The 22,928-nt window shown below is 38.0% G+C and overlaps 1 protein-coding gene across 1 annotated transcript in view; it reads right to left on the reverse strand.

Annotated features, from left to right (window-relative positions):
* The window catches only part of IL15 (interleukin 15), a 35,442-nt gene extending 21,465 nt beyond the window's left edge, over positions 1 to 13,977 (reverse strand). Inside the window, exons 1-2 of the mRNA XM_032185925.1 lie at positions 13,951 to 13,977; positions 3,742 to 3,868 (exon numbers count right to left, since the gene is read on the reverse strand). Of these exons, the coding sequence (XP_032041816.1) occupies positions 3,742 to 3,804 (63 nt within the window). The 5' untranslated portion in view covers positions 3,805 to 3,868; positions 13,951 to 13,977. The remainder of the gene's footprint in view (positions 1 to 3,741; positions 3,869 to 13,950) is intronic.
* Between the last annotated feature and the right edge of the window lie 8,951 nt (positions 13,978 to 22,928).

Consider the following 22,928-nt stretch of genomic DNA (forward strand, 5'->3'; position numbering starts at 1 on the left):
CATTTTAGAGAAATGCCTAACCAACTTCCTTTTCTCTGAATGGCTTAGAAAATGAAAACATGAAATTTTCCTCAAGTGCCCCAGTGAAAGTGAGGGAGGGAATCCTCTAATCATGGGCTTTGAGCTATCAAATTCAACCAGAGAACGTTACAGTAGAAATAATGAATCATCTGATGTTTGATTTAATATAAAGTCATAGTCTCAAATTATATGGTAAATTATTGTAGAAACTTTTAAGAGATTGGAAAAATCTGGTTTTACTAGTGCTACTAATTAGAATCAGTGCAACAAAACACCGGATGAAATGCACTTTATTTACTTTGTTCTCATTTTTACATTAATTTAACTGTTTATATTAACAATTAATTTTAGGACTAAAGGCTTTGTCAGAAATCCGCTCGACAACTACTTTCTTCAACAATATTTAACAGTATCATGCAGCCTACTGGCCAGCAACAGACCGAAGCTACTTCATTTGTATGCAGAAGCACCCTTTAGTACACTCAGGGTAAGTAATTAATTGTGAGCCTGTAGGTAAATATCTTTTTTGCCTGCTTCTCTGTAAAGTTCCCAAAGATCAGCTACTCAATACTAACTTTATGGTATTTTTTCTTCTAGCATATAGAGGTAACTCAGCAAACTAGCCAACAGACAGATTCAGTTATTCAAAGCCATTTTGGTAATGGAAAGTTGGCCTGATTTCTGGAAAACAGACCTTGGTTCCTAAATTTCTGGTAGCATTGTAATAACCCGCTTGTTGTTATAACTGATAACTAATGACTAATAACTCTCTGAACTGTTCATTGAAAACTGTTTTGAAACTTCTAACATCACCAGAATACTCTTCATTAGATTTTGTGTAGTAGCTTCTAAGAGTATTTTAAGTGAAAAGATAGTTTAACTACAAAAGCATCATCTAGTTCAAATCTTTATTAATCATTTCAAAATCTAAAGCAAAAAAAAATCCTTGAACTATTACAGAGTACACAATAATATATCCTTAGTGGATGTAATCCACTCAACTTTTTTCCTTGTAGTAGATTATTCTGCTATGATTTACTGTTTTCAACTCATACACGTACTCTTTCAATTATAACATGCACGACGTAAGTGTTAATGCAAAATGTTACGTCTGTTTTTAGATAGTACACTCTATTCAGAAAGGCGCTGGTATTTTGTTTTTACCTGCATAGCTACATCACTCATTGTGTATAAATATGAATAATAGCATAAAATGATTAACTCAAGAGATGGTAAAGTAACAGAATAAATGTTATAGGAACAAACTCACACATCTTTAAAAGAGAGCAGTGATACAATGATATTTTAAAATGTTCACTGGCTTTGGAAACAAACAAAATCACTTCCAGAAGACAGGAGGCCTCTGAAGTTATCATGAAAGATCAAAGAGAAGAATTGGTGAGTTACAACGGAGGCAACATTATGATGTCCAAAGGGCAAAATAGGTGTGATTGCTGAGATGATCTTGCAATCCTATTTCCATATCTTGCTACATGAGTAATGGCTTTTGTGGAGGTTTAACAACCAATGGGCATGTAGTCTCAGGCTGAAGAAAACAAGGAAACCTTGAAGAAAACAGGGAAACTGGTAGCCTTGAGCTAGCAGAAGCAAGGGAGATAAGGGATGGAAACTAAAAGACAAGAAGGAGAAAAACAGCTGAAGGAAAATTCCAAACTGACCTATGGTAACCCTTTGCTCATTAAGTGTCATTAACATATTTAAAAAACACACACCAAAACACTAATATATGAAAATGCAGAATTTGGTGTCTTCTCCTCCCCCCATCCCCAAGCTGGTCCATGGAATGCGCAAACTCGGTAAAAATAAGTTAGGCCAGCTAAGGCAGACAACCAAAAGTAGCCAGAGAGATAGTTTCACAAGTTTGCTGTCTATAAATAATGGTGATTCAAGTCAGAGGAGTGCTTGCTTTGTGAGAGATTGTCAAGCACCTGACTCTGCAGAGTTATATAATTAATTATTTAATTGAAAGACCTCCGTGTGCTTATTGTCAAGGTGCACCAGGCACTAACCTATGGATAACAGGCAGCTAAGCTCTACCACACTGCTCTCTCACTCTCCCCCCACAGAAGAACAGGGGAAGAAAATACAGTGAAAACCAGGAAAGCTTGCAGGTTGAGATAAAGAGCTTTTTAATTACAGCTCATGCAAGAAAAAATAGGTCATGCAAAAGCAAAAGGAAGAAAACAATTTTTCTTTGTTTGCCATCAGCAAGTGATGTTCAGCTATGTCTTGGGAAGCAGGGCCTCAATATGAGTAGTGATGGCTTAGGAAGACCAACTCTTTCCTAATGAGAGGCCCCCCCTTTCTCCTTCCCCTTCCACAACTGTTGTAGCTGGGTGTGATGTCAGACGATATAGAATATCCCTTTGTTCAGTTTAGGTCAGCAGTCCTGGCTGTTTTCCTCCACTCTTGCCCCCACCCAGCCTACTGGCTTTTGGCATGGGGCATGGAGAGGCAGCCTTGACGCTATGCCAGTGCTGCTCAGTAATAGCCAAAACATTGGTGCAATATCCAAGTTGTTCTACCTACAAGTGCAGAGCACAGCACTGTATGGGCTGCTGTGGGGAAAGTTAACTCCATCCAAGCCAGACCCAGTATAGTTTTTTATATTCTTGAAGAGCAGGAGGGAAAATACTATTGTCAAAATAACACTGTGTGTATTTGTGTTTGAAATTATCTGCATCAATAAGGAATTATTTGCTTGTGGTGTATCTGAAGTTGTTTACAGGCCTAGAATACTAATTAACCTAAATTTGACTCACAAGTGCCACAGAAAATCATTGTAGTAACTTGCAGTTACTGCATGTAGTAACGTGCAGTAACTTGCAACTGCTAATGAGTGGCACATGATCTACTCCATCATTATCATATAGTATCTTCAGCAACATCTGAGAAGTGCTAGGAGGTGTATTTTTGTATGAAATAATGGGCAGGAGACTGAAAATGTAGGCAAAGACTCAGGGAGTTATAATCTGGTGTGGCGAGGTGGAATATGTTGAGTAGATGGTAGAAGCACAGACCAAAAATAAGGAGATGTAGAAGTGGAAACACTATAGCAAGGTACAGCTTTGAAAGGCCTCATGACAAGCAGGTCAATGCAGTATTCTAGCTCAGAGTACACCTAAATTCAGCCAACGGGAGAAGGATGCTATTATCTCCTGATACCATCTATGGTCATCTGGCCACATTGCATACTAGAAACACAACTGACACAGAATCATCCAGAAAGTGTTTTGAGAAACTCTGAAGAGTGCTACAAAGCCTGGACACTTGATAGGATTTTCCTCCCATATTGAACATGCTTGAGGGTCAGGGGTTATGGCATCACATGTTGTGGAAGGTCAGCTACAGACACAATCATTAAGTCCAGGCAAGAGAGGTCTGCTAGAGCTTTCTCTGCAAAGAATAAAATGGGAAGGGAGGAGAGAAGGAGGGAGGATGAAGAAAAACATCCCAGAAATCTAAAAAAATTTAGACTTAAGGCTATTTACTAGTTAATTCTGGGACAAGTAGACAACAGGGAATGGAAAAAGCACAACAGAAAGTTATAGGGTTCTAGTGGCCTCATCTAAAATCCTGGAAATGTTTCCAAGCTTTAAATTTGCTGAATTACCTGTTTTTTCTTGTAGGGCTATAAAAATAACACTAAAAGCTTCGCTGAGACTTCATAAAATGTCATGTTTTTTAAACGGCACCTACCTGACTCTCCAGCCTGCTGCACATTCCAGCAGATTTCTGTGTTGGCCATGCCATCCCCAGCATCTTGCCTCCTGGGACATTACTCAGAATAGCACAGAATCTGAATTAGGCAACTACATCGTGGGACCTTGAGGTGGAAAAATAAGCATATTTAATGTTGCAGTAAAGGTTTGAGTGGCTCTCAGACTGTCAAGAGCATTGAAACCAGAAAGCTGCTGAAATTTTGCAACTTTTTCAACTCCCCTTTAAATCTTTGAAATGAATGAAAAACACAAGACGTCTTTTCAACAAGTGTTACGTACTAGAGACCCATCTTACACTGATATCTTTGAATGCTGCAATATTGAGGAGGGGGATATCAAAGGATATTTTTTTCTAACTTCTGATGACAATCAGAACAGAAATTATATCCAAATTAGCTAGTGTTACACCCATTAACATTGCTATAATTCTATGTTTTGTAAAAGGCTGGAAGAGCTCCCCTGATTACTTCAATACAGCATGACAATTGCTTTTAATTGTTGCCTTTTATGTAGATACAATACAGCCCAGCTATGCAATTTTACTTTCATTCTTCTTATTTTATATGGTGAATTATAAGAGAATAAATGAAGCAAACCATATGGAAAAAAGAGCAGGTCAGCAGCAATCCACTACGCACCTTCTTTTAAACAGTGTTTTCGTAGTAGGTATCATGGCAGTGAATTAGCTCATTTGCCTTTTTATTACCTTCTTTGCAGACAAAACAATTAAATTTACTAGAAAGCTTCCCTTCTTTTTTAAAACTTTCTTTTTTCTAGATTCACTTGCAGGTCTTGCAAGTATTGTGTATTGGGGTTAGAGAAACAAGTAATTTCTTTTGTTCAGACCATGGATTTTGAATTCACAGGCATACAGCAGAAAAGGATGAAGATACTTTGAAAGTACAATTTATCTGGACATTAGTATTTGTATTTTTGATAAAAGTAGTCCCAACATAATCTGCAAGAAAACATCTCCAAAGATACTCTTTAAGTACTGTTTTCCATAATGTTCAAATAGCCCGTGAAATAACAAAATCTGATTTTATGTTCATTCGTCTCGTAATTGAACTTAGTTCCTGAGATTTAAGTTTGATTTAAGCTTTTCCAGACTGGGAATTTATGGGATATGGTGATGAGGAAGGCTCTTAAACTCCACTTGTGTAAACAGGGCAGTCAAGAGATCACCTTAAGTACCTGTGCATTCTGCATGCAGCCTTGGGAAAGAACCAGGAGGAACTGTCCATCCACACACAGCTACAGGATGACGGCCTTGCTGGCATGAAGGAGGTGTAGTGGAACAACTCACATCACCAGAGTGCTGCAGTGGCTGGATATAGGCTCATAAGGAAAGATGAGCAGAGAAGAGCAAAGGGCTTACAGTATGCTGTGCATAGAACTGGATCAAGGAAAAGGAGCTGTGATGTACAAGGAGGGTGAGACCTGACAAGAGAAGGAATTCAACATGCAGACGTGATGGTGTGTATCTGCTACAAGATGCCTGATCAAGGAATTGGATGAAGCTGTCTTTAAACAAAGGAAGATGCCTCCCAGTTGCATATGTGATCCTGATGAGACACTTAAACTACCCGGCATCTAACGGAAAGTCAAGATGAAAGGCACAAACATGATGTTTCTGGAGTGGTGCTCCACCTGAGAAAGGCTGTGTGTCTGGAGTTCTGGGTACAGCTTTGGCCCTACTGTACAAGAGAGACTGACGAACTGAAAACTCAGACCCTAAAATGGTTTGGGGGCTGAACACGCAGCGTGAGGGACTTGGGTTTGTGCAACGTGGAGAAGGGAAGGGAAAGAAAGGATCTCATTGTTTGTTTGTTTTTTCCGCTACGTAAATAGAGATTATAAAGAAGATAGACTTAAACTGTTCCCAGAGGTGCACAGTGAAAGAACTGAAGGAAACAACTACAGTTTCCCCTTGTACACAGCAAAGGAAACCTGACTGGATATGAGGAAAAAAATCACAGTGAGGGCAGTTACACAGTGAAGGAAGCTGCTTAGAGATGTTGTGGAAGCTCTGAGGTATCCTTGGAGCAATCTGCTGTAATGTTGAAGTTAGCCCTGCTTTAATTGGGAGGTTGGAAGAGATGACCTGGAGATGCCTCTTCCAATGTACAGTATTTGAGATTAGGCCTTGAATTAAAATATTTCTGTATGTGTAAAGGGGCTGTTGCCTACAGTTTTGTCAGGGCCTTCTGCAACTGGGTCTCAAACAATAAGACCGTTTCAGTTGCTTTTTTTTTTTTTTGTCAAGCCAAATTTGTTAAAGCTGGAATTTCCTATGCTGAACTACTTCTTCAGGCTAGTGATTTTCTTTTAAGTCCCATCAAGAGTAATTCAGTCACTTCCAAAAACAAATGAGCAGAAATGTGCATTTTTTCTCTGATACTAAAGAAAATGTTTATAACTATTTAATTAAAGCTGTGCTTTTTAGTAATGTGTTCAAGTTCGGCAGCTTAGAAAATCTGCACAAAGTTGGCCAAGTCATGAGTGGCTTAGTTTACATAATTACAGAAGAGATTTGTTGGCACTGAGTATTTGGTCTCCAGCAGTCTTTTTACAATCAATGTACTCTATCTCAGAGCTTCAGAGAGGCAAGCAGAAATTTTGGTATACAAAAAGGCTTCCTGCAGGAACAATGTGGTAAAGGAACAAAAATCATTGATGCTGCATGTAACCAAGCTCTGGAGTTAGAGTAACATAACTGAATGGAGGCACAGATAAGAATTAAGACAGGGTGGAGGTGAAAGGAAGGAGTCCTTACTCACATTGTAAGTGAAGTGGGGGGATTTATGAACTCTAAAGTACATTGTTCTCCAGAAATTGAAACTGAATCTTTTTCTCATTGCCTTCCCGTGAGTTCATAACTTTTTTTTTTTTTTTTTAAAAAAAAAAAAAGTAAATTATTAACTTTTTAATCACACTATTATGTAACAATTTCCGTTTTCCCTCACAGGATTTCTGAAAAGATTGGATTCTCTTTACTGAACAGACCAAGCACCTGAAAGAGACTGTATCAATGTCTTTAAAAATATATATATTTTGAAAAAAGATGCATGTATATACAAAAGGAGTCAGATTACAGGAAGAAAAGCATGGGATTGATGACAAGAGCAGTTGAATTTAGCCCCAGAAAACTGAGTCCTGTCCCTGACTTCATCTCTCCATCTCCATGTGATTTGGACAAGTTCCTTAACCCATATTTTTCACAATTGCCAACAATTTTCCGAGCTCCTTCTTACACAAAATCTTGATTTTAAGTTACTTTGTGTATCTGGCCTTAGGATGAGATGCCTCATGCTCCCCAGGCATATATTTCTAGTCCTTATAGTCAGCTAGCTCAGATGGAGTTTTTTCCAATGCAGATGGCTACAGTTTGAAGAAATGAGTGCCATCTACAGAGCTTAATTCAAACAAACATTGAATTATCACAGCTACAACAGAACACACTTGGGACTGTATATAAACACAGAGAATCCTAGGGCATGCTAAATAATCTCTTTTAAAAATCAACTCCAGGTATCACATATCAGACCCTAAATCTTTAGGTTCATCTATTTTGTTTTCCCATTTATAAAATAAAACTCTTACTTTGGGGTTTTTGAGAAAATGAACTAATTCACATTCAAAAAGCCACTTGATACTGTGCTGCTGAGTGCCATAAAGGGTGAGCAAAAAAAAGGTAAAATTAATTATTCTGCATTTACAGCAGATTGCAAGGAATGTGCAGTAAATCACACATGGAGGCATACAAAAGAAGAATATCTGATTTTTCCCATTATATATGTATTATAGTCAGGGTACAATTACATTTTTCTGTTCCCATGCAATTAATTACTGTATTATAAGATACAGTGGGACTTAGGCTATACACTTTTTTAAAAAAAAATCATTTTAAAAGATGTAAAAATAAATAAAATGAGTAGAAGAAAGCTGTAAGCACCCCCACAGCATGTAAACCCCAATCCATTTGATTTTTGCCATCACCAGTGTTTGGTGTTGGTCACTGCAGGGATAGTTCAACTCCTGGAATCCCCAGGCTGACTGAGGACAGGGAGCAGTGCAATCCCAGATGGCTCCCACTGTCGCCTTCCATCTCATCCCCTTTGCTGCACGTTGATGATCTATGCTGCATGTGGCAGCCCTGAGTGCAGCTAATTATGGTAACTGTAGTATCAGAACTCATCTAGTCTCAGGAGCATGAAACACTGTTTGATCTATTTACCCTGCCAAGAAGCAGCATAAAGGGAAACTCCATCTAGCAACTGCAGCATTACCAAAGTACACTCAAACAAGGAGACAAACATACTTTCTGTTTTCCACCACAGGCTACAATAGATGAGCCTGCAAAAGATTACTGTGACTCCCATTCCCATGTTCTTAAAAAGCATATTACAAGCGCTCTGTTATAATAGGCATGCAGATGTCCATTAAAAAAGTTTGATGCAGCCTAGTATGACATTCAAGCTGGGAGTACATCGTTCATGGAATGATAGAATCATCTAGGTTAGAAAAGACCTTCAAGATTATCAAGTCCAACCATCAGCCTGACCTACTGAGTCCCATCACTGAACCACGTCCCTTAGTGCTATGTCCACACATTTCTTAAATACCTCCAGGGATAGAGACACCACTCTTCCCAGTGCAACCTGTTTCAATGCTTGACCGCCCTCTCCATTAAGAAATTCTTCCTTCTGTCTAGTCTAAACCTGCCCTGGCACAACCTGAGACCATTTCCTTGTGTCCTATCCCTTGTCACCTGAGAAAACACAGACACCCTGCAATCTTCAACCTCCTTTCAGAAAGTTTTAAAGAGCGATGGGATCTCCCCTCATCTTCTTCTTCTCCAGACTAAACAAACATAGTTCCCTCAGCTACTCCTCATAATCTTGTTTTCTACTCCTTCACCAGCTTTGTTGTTCTTCTCTGCACATGCTTGCGCAACTCCTTCTCGTAGTGAACTGAACATGGTACTCAAAGTGCAGTCTCACCAGTGCTGCTTATAAGTGGACAATCACCTCTCCAGTCCTGCCAGACACACTATTACTGATGCAGACTGGGATGTCATTGGCCTTCTTGGGCACACTTGGCTCATGTTGAGCTAGTTGTTGACCAGCACCCAGTTGCAGCACCCGACATTTAGTCTTGTTGAATATCAGGCGATCAGACTCAGCCCACTGATCTAACCTATCCAGATCACTCTGCAAAGCCTTTCTACCCCTCAAGGAGATTGGCCATCCCTCCTAATGTGGTGTCATCTGCAGACTTACTGAGGGTGCGCTCAATATCCTCATTCAGGTCACAGATAAAAACATTAAACAAAACTGTTCCTAAGATTAAGCCTGAGAAATGCCACTGTTGACCAGCCACCAACTGGATTGAACTCCATTCATGACAATTCTTTAAGCCCAGCCATCCAAACAGTTCTTCACTGAGCAAACTGTATACCTCTCCAAGCTACGATCAGCCAGTTTTCCAGAAAACTGTGAGAAACAGTATCAACTGCCTAACTAAACTCCAGGTAAACAACATCCATAACTTTTTCCTCATTTACTAAGCAGGTCGTTTTGTCATACATAGAAAGAGATCAGGTTAGCTTGGCAGGATCTGCCTTTCATAAACTCACACTGTATGCTTCTTGTAACTCAGCTGTGTCGTATGTGCCATGTGAGATTCAGCAGAGAGAACCTCTTCAGGAGAGAGATATATGGCTTATGCAGGCAGATAAGTTATTTTTGAAAGAGTGTGCTTCTGCTGATAACATTTTTTGTCTTACATGCAAGTTGGTCGTGATAACCAGCTGCAACTTTCAGATGTCAGGAGCACAGATTTCCATTTTCCTGCAATACCTCTCCCTAGTCCTGGAAGGGCAGGTAAGGTTTCTACTTCTCCTTCTAGGAAAACAATGACACTTTGTCACTTGCCAGAGGTACAAGTAGGCACCACTGGTATAGGTGCTGTAATTCTTAACTAGCAGTATCAAGGAAGGCCACTGAGGTTTTCCATCATGATGCCTACAGAACTGGTAGTGTGTTATTAATAGTTAACAGCATATTAACTGTTGTTACGGCATTTAAAATATGTGGAGTGAAATCCTGTCAGTGTTGTTTATTCCTTTACATAAAACGGGTCTTCTACTGGATTAGTTGTTTGCAAGACCATTACCTCAAAAACAGTATTGCCATAATTTGTATCTGCACATACAAGATTTGTGGGAAATGATAACCTGAAATTACCAATGAGTTCAAGTCCTTGCCTCGGCATAGACAACAAATTTCTCCACACCATCCAGATCTGTTTTTAAAACTGAAGGGAAGAAAATTACTAAGCACTTGACATTATCAGACTTCCAGCAGAAACTGCAGCCAGGGAAAGGTATAGTGGGAGCCATTTTTGGCTAAGCTATTCATAATATCCCTCTACTCAAAAATAAATTACAGACAGCAAATTTGTTTCACTTGTATTTTCATTTAAAAGTGGCACCTTAAATAAATGATAATTTCTAGTCGTCAGTGGATTAATTGTGCAACTTTGATATAAGATTTTTAACTGCCATAGGGTCAAACCTTCTATCCTACAGGTAATAGCAGGCTTTTAAAAAACAATGCATCGGTGGGCAGGAAATAGGCTTTTTTGGTAGTTCTTGAGCATTAGCACTGGAGTTAATTGTTAAGCTATTAAACTATAGTTTTTAATTTATAGCAGCTATAGTAGAAACAGTGTCTGAGTGATTGCTCTTTGCTACCATTATAGACATACCTCATCCATTATATCATGAAATACTGTACATGTAAGATGGTTTGTAACAATGCTTGTTACCTGCTGATAACAATGTTTCAGCAAGAACAACACAATTATATAGTACATCTCCTGCTGGCAAATAACTGGCTTCCAAATATTTTTGCTGCTCTTTGCTAATTTTTTCAATAAAAAAAAAAAAGAATCGGTGTCTTGATTTTATGCTGGTACATTAATTTATGAATGGAAGACAGAAGTCTCCCTTCAGATTCATTCTGAGCATGATATTGTAGGACCAGTCCTGGGAACAGCACTGACCCAACAAGAGCAGAAGAACCTTCAGTACTGAGGAACCTTTGAGAATGGGCACAAGCAGCTAAGGTTCATTGTTTGGCACTGAAACAGTGAGAAGGTAAATTGTTCTGGGATTAATAATACAGAATTGGAGGTCCTTCTGCCTATGAAAGAATAATCTGTTTGTTTAGGTACTGGGGACTTGCGATATAGTTCTATCCCTTTGAACTCCTGCTCAAAATGGACTTTTGAGAAAATATTCCCATAAGGACCTGCTAATAGTCCTTTCTAGCAAGGTTTGGTCTTTGCAGGGAAAAATAGTCACTTGTTTGCAAATATGTCAATATTTATTCCCAGAGTCCTGTCCTAAAAAAGTCTGTAGAACTGGAATCACAAATCTAGATTGAATGAGAATAAAGAATAAAGAAAAGTGTGGGAAATACTAACAAAAACTAAGATGCTGCATCACAGAATCACAGAATCACAGAATTTCTAGGTTGGAAGAGACCTCAAGATCATCGAGTCCAACCTCTACCTAACGCTATCATATACATTTCTCTGAGTAATAAATAGCAGATAATAAATAACAGATAGTAGAGTCTTCCCCTCTCCACTTCTGAGCAATTTTCAAACTTACAGATTTATGACAATACCTTGGATTTCTATTTTCAGGCACAGGATGTTTTATCATGTCCTGATGGACAATGGAAAGAACATCATCACTGGTTATAATGTGTCTATAGAAGTGATATTGAACAACTTTGTTAAAATGTTAACATTATCTTTAAAATGTTAAATTATCTTTATAGATAATATATCATAAAGTTGTAATAGAAAAAAGTTAGGTTTGCCTTGTCCACATTAAGAGACTCAGAATACTACAGCTCCTAAATATAATTCCAATTTGTCCTAAAAGACCTGATAGTTAGAATATTTTTATTTTTAATAAAGCAACCTGAAAAGCTACTGTCATTTACTAAAATACACAATTTTGGGATTCTGCAGCAAACTAAGACATGCAACTGCTTAGAGCTAAAAGGTTATATTAAGAGTAAAAACAATTGTGCTGCACCCTTTTTGCATTTTTCCCTGTAAAGTCACTGCAAAATACACCAAAGAAAATAAAGAAATAATACTCCTGGAAATCAAAAATATTTTAGTACACATGTACAGTGAATGGTCATATTTGAGTTGTTCTTGTTTTGCTTAACACACTATACATTTACTCTAGAAAATTGACAACATATGAGAATTCTTAGTGCATTATAGTGATGTATTTTAAATAATCTCTAAAATGACTATTCTTTGTTAGGAGTTACAAGAAAGACCTGAAAAACATGAATGCAAGTGTATTTATTGTCCTTGGTTTTAGCTTCTACCGATGGCACAGTGATGAAAGAAAGGGTATAGCGACAAGACCTTGTCAGGTAGAATGAGAGGAATAAAAATCAGTATCTATTCACAGAGTAACAAGTTTGTTCCAACAGCTGAGGTTGAACTGCTGTGCTCTAGTGATTCCTGGATGTGGTACCCTCTGCTAGCCTCTCCCTGCAGCAATGACCTACTTTTCACCATAAAGCATATTATCTTGATAGAGCACATCTCACAGAGGGGCATGCCATTCCCAGATTCTTCTCCTCCTTTCTGTGCTGGCTATATAAAGCTGAGCCCTCTGAGAACAGTGGAGGGAAACATTTGGCTGTGAGGATCCTGCACCTGCCAGTAAAAAGTTTGTATTTAATGTATTACTGGCCACAGCCTGGAAGATGTTTATCTTCTTGCAAAGCCAAGTATTTTTCTGAAGCAAGCTGATGTGAGATGGGACTTTTCACTCCTCAAAACAAATCTAGCATTATATTACTCATGCCACCTAATTACTCCACATCAGCTTGTATCTGTCCTCTGCAATCCCTCTCTATTTTCAGTGAAGGTCTGGGATGCCTTAGAATGGATCTGACAATAATATTTTTTTCCCAAAGGAATTCAAAAAGTTTCAAAGCAGTAGGATACAGAATCGTACACTCCAAAGAGCTGGCTAAGGTGACCTTTATTGAGTTTGCAGAGTAATTGTGACAGGCTATAAAGTCATACACATTCTTAGAGTTTAGAACAGTACAATACGCTCCAAAGGATTTGATTTGATGCTTCCATTTGTTTAAAAAGATCATTTGTTTATACTAAGTTGATCTATAATTATGTATCTTGTTCCAAGATAAAATAGTTGAGTGAAATCTTTCCATTTATCTAGCACATGTCAAATTAATGGGTAAATGTAAATAGAAGTAAAAACATTCATAATGGGCAAAGGAATTGCTATGCTATTGACTATTTGGAAAATATAGCAAAACATGCTATAGTAATTATAATCAGGAGCTTGTTCTGCAATATCAGACTCTTTTAAGGGTAAGTAGCACAAATATTCTTGCTGTATACAGAAGAAATCATCACTGTGTTTGTGCACACTAAGGAGGGTTTCCTGTTGATGGGTTTAACAGAGGTAATTTTGCAGGTCTTAAAAACATAGTCCTTCACAAGGTTCTCCCCAAATGTCCATTTCCTCCTTCCTTTTGATTTCATTAGGCAGAAGGAGTTATTTTAACAGCAGACTCATGAATGCATTTACTTAGTTGGCATACTAACCAGCTAATACCTCCCCAGTGTACTGCTATCAGCTGTTGTGTCTGTATCACTGATTTCAATAGGATTCCACTTGACTGCAATTTTCAGTTCCCTGTCTACATTTAATGTTCTTTCAAGATATACATTAAGATGGTAAATAACTTATCTCCCAGCTTTTTATCTTTGTCCTTACTATGTTCTCTAGTCTTACAGAAGAGCTTGTTTTCTCCTCATTTTTGCATTGTGAGTTTGTTAGAAAATTGTGACAAAATCTCACAGGCTAGCACCAATTTTCCATGCTTGCTTATGTCTGTCATACAGCAGAAACAGCGAAACAGGCTCTAGGTAGGAGGTTAACTATAATACTTAAATTATATATTTTACACTTCTGACATATCTTACAAGGCAATTTTAAGAAATGTTAAATAATTGGAAACCAAACAGTACGAATTCCCTCATCCTTTTAATACAAGAAAGGAAGAAAAAGAAAGCAAGGGGATGTTAAAATTTGTAATATACTCACAAGTCTCGGAAAGGCTGTGGAGCAAGTTGCCGCAGTAAAGTTTGTACTAATGACAGCACCAAATGCTCCACCCCCTCCTCCATTCTCTTTTACTTTCAGTTGTTACATAATAATTTGGAACTATGTTTGTACATAATACACAGTGGAAATTACTCACACCATAAAGAAGGATTCCTCTTTCGCCCACTTCTGAGCAATACTCAGATGCAGGGGGAGGGAGAGGGAGGGTGGGAACAACATGGGGAAAGGCACATGTCTCCATTTAGGGCGGGCAGGCAAACAGCTGACAAGTACAAACAGCAGCGTCTTGCTGTCCTGAGCAGCAACAATTACACTGCTACCTCTAATTCCATATAGGGGAGGAAGCACACAGTTTGTGCCTGTATCTGTACACAGTCCCCTCCACCTTCGTAGCTGAAGCGTATCCTCCCAGCCAGCTCTCCAAAGACTTGCTTAATTTGGAAGCAAAAAAATGCAGCTTTTTTGTCATAATTCCTCCTCCTCTCAGCAGCCTGAACAGTATTTTACACAGGAGGGAAAGAGAAGTTGCCTTTTGAGGCAACAGCAAGAAAGAGAATGGCCATGGGAAAAGGCTGACAGGACAGAAAAGATCTCTGAAAAGGGCAAGATCTAGTTTGCTGCAAGATGACAGGGCAGAGAGGTGTACTAGACACAGGTGACATCAGAAGTATATCCTTATAAAGGAGCTGAAAAAATACTCTGTGAATTACACAAAACTAAAGAAAAAAAAAAAAAAAAAAAAGAGAGAGAGATTTTAGCTATTAAGGTAAGTGTGGGTTTAGTGTCTATGATAACCATAGGGCATGGCAGCTGTAATCCTGAAGTTCTACATAGACACCTCACAATGAAAATCCTTTCTACTGTGAATTAAAATTAAATCAAAGTCCTGAAGATGAAGCCTAGTAGCTTTCAGAGTGCTCTCAGGTTTCCAGGCACCATCACTTAACTATGTAAAGGTCATGCACTCCAGAGGCAACAGTGAAAATGGTACTTCCCATCTGTGCAGTCTTCTTTTTGTCCCCTTCTGCATTATTCTGGGTGCTGGTTATTATTCTGTGTGTGTCACACACTGTGAGGTGGTGAGAATATTCTGCAGCTAAATGAGAGAGTTTTAGCAATGGGCCTATCACCTAATTGAAGAAAATATAAGCTAGTGTTGGGCATTTTCTTCCTGTTTCTCAGGGAAAATACATCTTTTTCAGGAACAGTATTTATAAAACCTGGTAAACAATAACAGTTTCCTGTGAAGGACATTCTATTGCAGCCAGATTCAGAAAACATACTTAAGGACCTAAATAGAATCATAGAATCATAGAAAGATTTGGGTTGGAGGGGACCTTAAAGATAATACAATTCCAGCCCCCCTGCTGTGGCCAAGGACACTGGACCTGGTTGCTCAAAGCCCCATCAACCTGGCCTTGAACACCTCCAGGGATGGGGCATCCCCGGCTTCTCTGCGCAACCTGTTCCAGTGCCTCACCACCCTCTGAGTATAGAATTTCTTCCTCATGTCTAATCTAAACCTATCATTTTTTCTGTTGTTTAAAGTCATTACTCCTTGTACTATCACTGCACTCCCTGACAAAGAGTCCCTCCCCAGCCTTCCAGTAGGCCCCCTTTAGGTACTGACAGGCCACTGTAAGGTCTTCCCCAAGCCTTCTCCAGGCTGAACAACCCCAACTCCCTCAGCCTGTCTTTATAGGATAAATGCTCCAACCAGACCCTTGACCATCTTTGTGGCCCTCCTCTGGACTTGTTCTAATAGGTCCATGTCGTGTCCACACTGTATCATGTGGTACAACATTTGGTTCCAGCATCCATTCTGCAGAGAAGGCAGTGAAATGAAATGCAGCCACAATGATTAGCTCCTGTATAGGATCTGATTCAGAGCCACTATCACTGCAAAGGTGAAATCTACCACCACTGGCAGCTGTTGAAACCTGGGCAACGTTTGAAACAGACAATTAAAGTACAGACTTGGCTGCAATTCTTGCTGTAACAGAGTACAAAAATACATGTGAAAAGGAGGTACCAGCATTGCAGGAAAAAAACACCAGCCTAGATGAATATTTAAACTGAAGTAACATACTCATTTGTTTTGACTGTTTTGTGATTAAGGGCACTAGGCACTACTTCTTCACTACTTCAAAAGTAGTCATAAAGATTTGTTGTGGATGAAATATTTACACAGATCTGATGTATCAGCAATATAAGATTTATTAATTCCTTTATGGTAAATCACAAATTAGACTGTATGATTTTTACTTCAGTAGCACTTAATCATCAGTTAATCATTAGCCTATTTAACACAATAATTCAGTAGGGTTTGCTACAATCAAAACAGTGGCTGAGTTAAAGGTTTGTAAATGGCAAGATTCACACACAAGATTTATAGCAGGACATTAACAGTTTCCATATAGCAAGAGATTGCGGGATTTCTATAGGGCAAAGGATTAGGTATTTCTATACAACAAGGTATTGGGGATTTATAAATGCCGCTGCACATTCAAGAACTTTTTTAGTGAATTACTCACCCTCTTCTGCCTCTAGTGTCAGACCTCAAGTGAATTCCTCACTTTTTTCTACATCGGTGTGTATGGAGGTTGACCATTGAACCTTGGGGAGTCTTGCCCTGAGAGGCATCCCACCTCACGGGGAGATCCTAGATCACAGCCTGCTGTGGTCCCGGAGAACTCAAAGGGGCTCTTCGCTTAGGGCCAGTATTCATAGGACTGCAAGATGATTGGCTTTAGTCAATATTTTCCCTGGCCACAATTCCTGTTGGGTGATTCTCATGTTGCCCACCAACCATATGACTCCAGTACCTTCCGGGTTGTACAGGTCTGGTATCCAGCTAGCACAAGTTCCTGGTACAGTTAGGGAGTGCCTCATCGTTCCAACTCACTGCACTTGGAACAACAGCAAGAACATAACATAACATTAGTTTATCTTGAGATCACAGAGTGGCACGGTGAGGGGTCTTTTTTTTTCCAAGAGTAAGAGTAAAGAATTTCACATAAATGTGTATATGTATTTGGACTTGGAATCCCGTGGTGTCTCTTATATGTAACTTCTTAAAACTGAAAGGAAATACATCATTTTCTCTCTGTCTTTACCTTCTGATGTGATACCTTTGCTATAAAATAATTTGTCAGAATTTGCTCACTAAGGAAAAATTTATAATCAAACAGTTGAGACCAAGCAAACAAAGCTTTAGGTACTCATAAATTTTATTCTGTGGAAAAAGGTCAAAAATCACTCATTTATTATTTTTAAGTTACTTTCCAAATAATTTCCTTTGAAATTATTTCTTTTTGAAATTATTTCTTTTTTGAAATAATTTCTTTTTGAAATTTGCAAAACAGAAAGACTTTATATGCAATAGATTTTTTTTTTACTAGATCTCTGTGTTTGTTCTTTTGTTAAGATCTATATTTTGCTGGCACTTCTGAGGTTAAAATATATACTTTTCTAGATTAATATAAAAGCTGTTCCTAAACATTACAGTAGATATGTATAAAAATCATGCAAGTGTCGGTACCTATTATGCTGCAATAGGGTGGCAATACCACCTGTAGTCCCTCAACATTTTTTTTTCTTGTTTGTTTTCTTAAATACACAAAAGTGCACTTCCTAATTACATAAGGGATATTTTATAGCCATCTAAATATTACTAGCCATATCAAGGTGTTTATTTATAGCATAAATAATTATTATAGTATCCTACAAGCAAAATATCCCCTTCTAATTTATGCAACTTTCATTTATGGTGGACAAAGTGAAAAAGAATGTGAATAACTTACATCATGTGAACAGTAAAGTGAAAACATATATGCATGTAATTTTGAAAATACAATGACGTAACTGAAAATTCAAATATGACCATCCTGATTTGAAGCAACATAATCAAAATTTTTTGTGGCTTCACAATAGCTAACAACAAGTTTGGTTTTCTTGTATTCTTAAAAGCTTGCCCATAGACTCACAAAATGAATTTCTTTGAAATTGATGTTGCTTCTGTACACCCAGGGAGCAAAATGGATCCCCAAGAATCACTACAGGAGAAAAAGTGAAGTGGGAAGGAAGAAGGCTCTTCTAGAGCAATGAGGTATTGTGGTAACACAGGAATGCTGGATTTTTTGGAGGTAGTCTTGAAAAAAGGCTGTTCTTGCAGAGCCAAATTATTCCAGCAAGGTGCCCAACCAACTCATCTTATACCCAGCTTTCTTCTGTAAATTTCCAAATGATTAAAGATGAGACTTCACCTTTCTTTTCTCACATACTGTCTCGGTATAAGATCTTTTCAAAGAACAGTCTTGAAATGAAAGCCTTCTGATAAGAAATCTGCATTGATAAGAGTTATTGAAGCATAACAATTATTATTTAAACTGAATTCAAAAATGTTTAGAATCCCTGAAAACAAATGTACAGGCAGATACAGAGGACAATATTTTCAATTTGAATAGTGTCTCTTACTGCTGTGCTTGATTTTTTACTGGAGGGCTGAACTGCCATTCCTTCAATTATCAGCCTCATAAGTTACCGCACAGGAAAATGAGAGATCTATTGTTTTCTTCCTCTATGTGCAAGAATGGATATAAGGAGCTGATAAGCAGGTACAATTTTAGTTCCCCCCACTCCCACTGTGGCAGCCAGTGGAGCTAAGGAGAAAACAGATTTCTGCCTCTGAGGAGTCACATCCCAGTTGTATCACTGGCGTTCATTGCTGTGTACCAAGAGGTGGGGCATTTGAGCCGAGGTGAGTTTTGATCTCAGTGGTAGTAGCTAGTAACAAAGTGCACAATTTCTGAATAAGAGAGGACAGTGGGGAACTTGTGTGATGAGGGACTTAAGTAAACCTCTCTGGTATATGCTAGGAAGGTGCATTTCTATAAATTACAATCTTTTCAACAAATTATACACAAAACTGAATTTGGGAACCGTCCTGCCCCAGTTCTGTAACAACACATAAACCAACTTGCAAGTCTGAAATAACTATATGGCAGAGTTATGGCTGTAACAGATCACGTCATATACTAAACATGTTGCTAGGTGGGCATTGTGTGCCTTCTGAAAGTTTAGGCATTTCTTCTTCATGGTTAGTATAGCACTTCAGATAGTCTGTCTCTTTTTTATTATAATACAGTACAGTATGGTACATTGCATTACGTTATAATGTGTCCTAAATTATAGACTCTTTAGTTTAGTTATTAAAAAAAAAAAAAATCTAGCATCTCACAAATATTATTTAATTTCTAGACACATCTGGAGAAAGATTAAGATTCCAGCTTTCAGAAGCATGCATAGTATTTTGAGCAAGTTATAATTTATCAACTATTGCCACTAAATATGAGCTACTCCTATTTGAAGAGATAGTGTTTCCAAGCAAAATCATATCAATTGCTAAGTTAGGAAAACTAAAACAAAAGATGTTTAAAGCTTAAAAATGAATAGGAATATATTTCTGAATCTGTGAATAAAGCTATCATAGAGTGGAGCACAGCGGAGTTTCAGCTTTTAGCTTTTTTTGGCTTTTTTTTTTTTTTTTTTGGATTTGTGTGTGGAACCTCAGATCTTAAGTGTTATGTGTAGTGCTCTGCAAACAGACACAATTCTATTTAGACTGCATGCTTGAGTATTGCAGCCTAAAAGTTTTCCAGGATCCAGGATTAAGAGTTGCTCCTTAAATTGCATGACAAATACAGAAAATCCTACTCAAATAAAGCAAGTATGTGAATAAAGCTGCCTAACATCCCCAAAGGCATATCCTCATTGTAATGGTTCTCTTAAGTTACATTTGTGTTTTTTTTTTTCCTTGAGTTAAGCAACACTAAGTACAGCAACTAGACCACAAAAATCTCATGGTCCACACTGCCTCTATGGTCACTGAAGTAGGAATACTACATGCCAAACACATAATACTGTTAAAGAATCTATTCCTTATTTAAGCTCTCAGCTAGTTAGCATAGGAATAATTCTCTACTTAAATGCTTTTTTGAAGGGAGGTGTTGTGCCAGCTGACTTTAGATGACTAGGCATTTTCTGACCTAGGTAGCTGTAGTCCCGTACAGCACCTTGAGAGACATCCTGAGTTTGGTGCTTTCTAAATAAGCCAATTAGCAGAGCTCAGAAAAGCCTTTTTTTGGGTTTAAGTATCCCTGGCTGTACTGGACATGCCTCCAGCCAGGATCCTTATCTGAAAGCAGTGTCATTCTTAAGTTTAAAGCACACCAGTCAAAGTGTGTTTTTTGTGTGTTTTTGTGTATTTGTTTACTTCTTTGTTTTTACTAGACAAGCAATTTATAAATGTTTCTCATCAGAACTTCCAGAACAGTGAATTGAAGAACCAAACATTACAAGAATGAAACCGAATCACTTTGATGATTTGGGAGCAGGGTGGGAGGAATTCTTGTCTTCAGAGCAAACAGTTTGGCAAAACAATTTGCTCAGGTCTATCAATCTTAGTCTGTGAAGACAACATCTCTGAGGTTAACAGCCTGCTTTGCCATTTTTATTAGATCATTTAGAAGTGCAAGGAAATTAGATTCTAACCTATATGGTGATGCAAATAAGTAAGTTCTAATAAAAAGAAATGTAGTCAAATAGTCATGGCCATGTTCTTCTTTTTCCTCATTAACATGAAATAACCATGACACGTGTACCATATTTCTCATTTAATATTACTGTTTTATAGTTTCATTGTACTGTAATATATCAGCCTCTTTAATGCTTATAGCTTTTGTGACAAAGGTAGAAATCGCTCAGTGGAAAGCAGTTGCTATATAAATGGAGGGAACAAGATGTTTAGCTTCCATATGGATGGACTGGAAACTTAAACAACAAATTCTGTGTAATGTCCTGTAATTACACAAAAGAAAGGAGTTTTTTCAAAGTAGTTTAACTTAAAATTGGTTGTTCCAAATTCAATGTTATCTTTAGTTTTGTCATATTGCGTCCAGGTTACTAGGGTATATGAAGAGCCTTTTCATATATTATGACATGCTTCTATACAGTTGAACTCCTGCATCACCACAATAGAGTGCTCACTCTTTTACATGAGGAAAAAGAAAAAAAAAAAGGGCTTTCTCTAGAGGATCTTAATATGTGACATACTATAAAAAGAAAGGATGCATGCAATGGGAGTTATCAAAACCTTGTATTGCTAATGAAAAGACAGTGTTGTGAAAATTACCACTAATAGTCATTTATCATTTCAGTCCTGGTTGTTTGGTTGTTTTTTTTTTGTTTGTTTGTTTTGTTTGTTTGTTTGTTTTTTTTGTTGTTTGTTTGTTTTTTTTTTTTTTTTTTTTTGATAGCTTATTGTTCTCAGATCAGGAATTTTTCCTGTCTTTTTTTTTTTTTCTTATATTTCCCCAGAGTATCTGTTATTCAGAAGAAACAGCTCCCTCTGAATGGCATGCCATTGTTTTCACTGGCAATGCATGGGACACAGAAATGCTTAGTATACAGAAGAATAGAGATTCACTATTTTTAACTTCTACTGCTCACTCTGAACCCTTCTGTCCTCTGTCTTAGGACTGTCTAGCCAAAGTCACAGAATTTCCTTGTAGGAAATCACAGAATCACATGTAGAAATGAAATGTGAAGGGAATTTCCAGTCTCAGGATGCACGAAGTGTGTATTTCATGCATCCTGAAAATAGCAAAAAAAAGAATATTTATGGACACAATTTCCAGTATCGGGCCATGGAACTCTTTGTCTAGTGTGCAGTTCAGATGAATCTTCTATATCAATGTCCATAATGGGACTGACTCACAGATTCAAGCAGTGGTCCATGTAAGCAGAAACTGTGAGGGTGACATGGCTGCTACTCAGACCCACAGCCAGGCCAGGCCCATCTGGAGGGAAGTAGAAAGGCCCACGGTTCTGTATGGAAGTGACTTTTAACTGTGTGGAAATTTCAGTATGTTCCCTACCTCTGATTTATTACTTCCATTTTTAGTTACTGTCCAAGGGGATACTCAAGCTGTAGAGATCGGCAAAATACAGAAAAAACAAAGACTGACTTCTGTTTTGTGTCTTAGCACAGAGTGCAAAGCAGCAGCAGCCCTTTACGTTGCAGCTGCAACAAAGTGCTTTTGAACTGGGGAAACTGACAATGAGCCAAAACTTGTCAGTATATTAGAGATGTGACACTGTGACATTTCTTGTCACTTTACAAATATAGAAATTACTGACAACTTGTAGTTTGCTTGTTTTACCTCAGGATTCCTTCTGAATCCCACTGGATTTACCAAAGATCACCTACTTTTGTGCAGCTCCCACTGTAACTGATTTCCTTTCTTCAAAATGTATGTTGTGTGGTTTAGCGGAGGGATAGAACTGGGGTCCTGCTGCTATTGCAAACTACTTTCTTTAAACCCTTCCATGTGCTTATACCAGTGGAGTCTCTGTGATTACCTAGATTTACACTACATACAGCTGGTACATACAGATTGCATGTATTACTTTATTCATCCCTGGGTGCCTGTATCAAATCAGTTTTAATCTACTCTGATACACATATCAACAGAAGCTTAGGCCTAAGATACTGATAAACACAGTTGACTTTTTGTATCCCAGAGCAGCAAGAGATCCATTTAATCTTTGGCAAAGGGAAGGACTATGTTTTTGCAATGAATTTATGAAAAAGTGATTTGAGGTTTTGCTGATGGTGCAAGTTCATAGTACCTAAACCACAAGGTCTGGAAAGCCTTTTCCATCATCAGTCACCCAAATAAGCCTTTGGCTGTATTGACCAGCATAGTTTAAAAAACCTGTGTGCTCTACTTCAGCTTAGAAATGTAAGGTTTAGCTTAAAATTACTTTTTTTTTTTTTTTTTTTTTTTTTTCTGATTTGTACAGGGTGAATCTATGAAACTGGTGACCTCAAGGCTGACTAGGGAATGTAAATGTCCACTGTGTGACTGCTGAAGGACAGGAAGTGTAACTCAAGG

The sequence above is a fragment of the Aythya fuligula genome, chromosome 4 (genome assembly GCF_009819795.1).
Source record: "Aythya fuligula isolate bAytFul2 chromosome 4, bAytFul2.pri, whole genome shotgun sequence".
In the NCBI taxonomy this organism is placed as follows: domain Eukaryota; kingdom Metazoa; phylum Chordata; class Aves; order Anseriformes; family Anatidae; genus Aythya; species Aythya fuligula.